This window comes from Paraphaeosphaeria sporulosa (genome assembly GCF_001642045.1).
Source record: "Paraphaeosphaeria sporulosa strain AP3s5-JAC2a unplaced genomic scaffold CC84scaffold_6, whole genome shotgun sequence".
NCBI classification, from domain to species: domain Eukaryota; kingdom Fungi; phylum Ascomycota; class Dothideomycetes; order Pleosporales; family Didymosphaeriaceae; genus Paraphaeosphaeria; species Paraphaeosphaeria sporulosa.
The window spans coordinates 6,106-7,338 of NW_017253365.1; the positions used below are offsets into that span (position 1 = coordinate 6,106).

The following is a 1,233-nucleotide window of genomic DNA, read 5'->3' on the forward strand; positions in this document are numbered from 1 at the left end:
CATTACTTGCATCTATCTGCAACACTATAAACGTCTCACCCCTACTGCACTGCGATAGCACTAATATTACTTTCTTTTGAAGCCTTTCGGCCGCTGTAACAATGATTTTAAGGGTAGCTAACGTATTCTGTACTTCCCAAACCGCTATTATGTGGATTTGTAAAGTTCCTCCGTTAGAGAGTATACGGTCTTCTTAGCGTAGGCTATCCCGAGGGCGCTTACTCAGTAATCTATTCCTACTTAGAAACTCAACACTAACTCTAATAATCTAGTTCTCTCCGCAAGTCAGGATTCAATGACATAAGCCGGCCACACTAGCAGAGCAAGCCAGGCCTATGGCTGGTCCATCTCTGGCGCTGCTAATGGCTTGGGCATGTTGCACTTTCATTAATTACTTTGTTTCCGTATTGCTTGCAAGATAGCCTACGTTAAGGATTGGTGCTGTGCTAAAGGCTCTTAATGACATTGAGGCGACAGGAGTCGCCTCACCGGTCAGCCTACGCCATGATGCAGCCTGGCGGGCAGCGCGTACAACCACGACTGTGCCGTCTTATCACCTTTTGTCCTTCGACGCCCTATTCTATTTCGTCAACTTCCAGGTTTCTTGCGCCGACCGATATACTGAATGAATCTAACGAGCCACACGTGTCGCGCGTGCCATGAGATGGCATTCAACCTATAGTCATGGCTCTCATACGCCTCTTGCAGCGTAGACCAGACGGCGGCATCGTCTTCCGTGAAACGACCAATAGCGATGTTCCCGCATACGCAATACTTTCACATACTTGGGGAGAGGAGGAGGTCATTTTCCAAGACATGAAAGGCGGCGTGGACATGAGCAAGGCTGCTAGCAAGGCTGGATGGAAGAAGATACAGTTCTGCGCGAGGCAGGCCGCGGTAAAATGTTACTAACATTCAACCAGCATTAGTCTTAATGGGATGTGTTATAAACTCCCCTAGGCTTCCGAATCTACATTTTTTGAATCTCCATCTGCCTCCTACCAATCCACCTACATTGACTGATCTTCGCGTAGGCTATTTTGGTGAGTTCGGTGATATTGATACCCTGTCACTAAAGGCTAATACTAGAAAAGGTATTTGCATTAATAGTTCATCTGGCTTTGTTTATTCCACGACCCATGGAATGAAAGCGTTAGATTTAGCGTCCAAGTTTTGGAACACTACCACTCTTCTTCCCAGCGTTAATGTGTCCAAGCGCCTCATTGAATTCGC

General features: G+C 46.8%; 1 protein-coding gene across 1 annotated transcript; it reads left to right on the forward strand.

The window, feature by feature from the left end:
- Nucleotides 1-684: 684 nt before the first annotated feature.
- On the forward strand, nucleotides 685-960 carry CC84DRAFT_1217759 (uncharacterized protein; the record flags this gene model as incomplete). Its single annotated transcript, XM_018182925.1, has 2 exons — nucleotides 685-875; nucleotides 924-960. The coding sequence occupies 2 exons, from the start codon at nucleotides 685-687 to the stop codon at nucleotides 958-960; spliced, it is 228 nt and encodes a 75-aa protein (XP_018034645.1).
- Nucleotides 961-1,233: the final 273 nt, after the last annotated feature.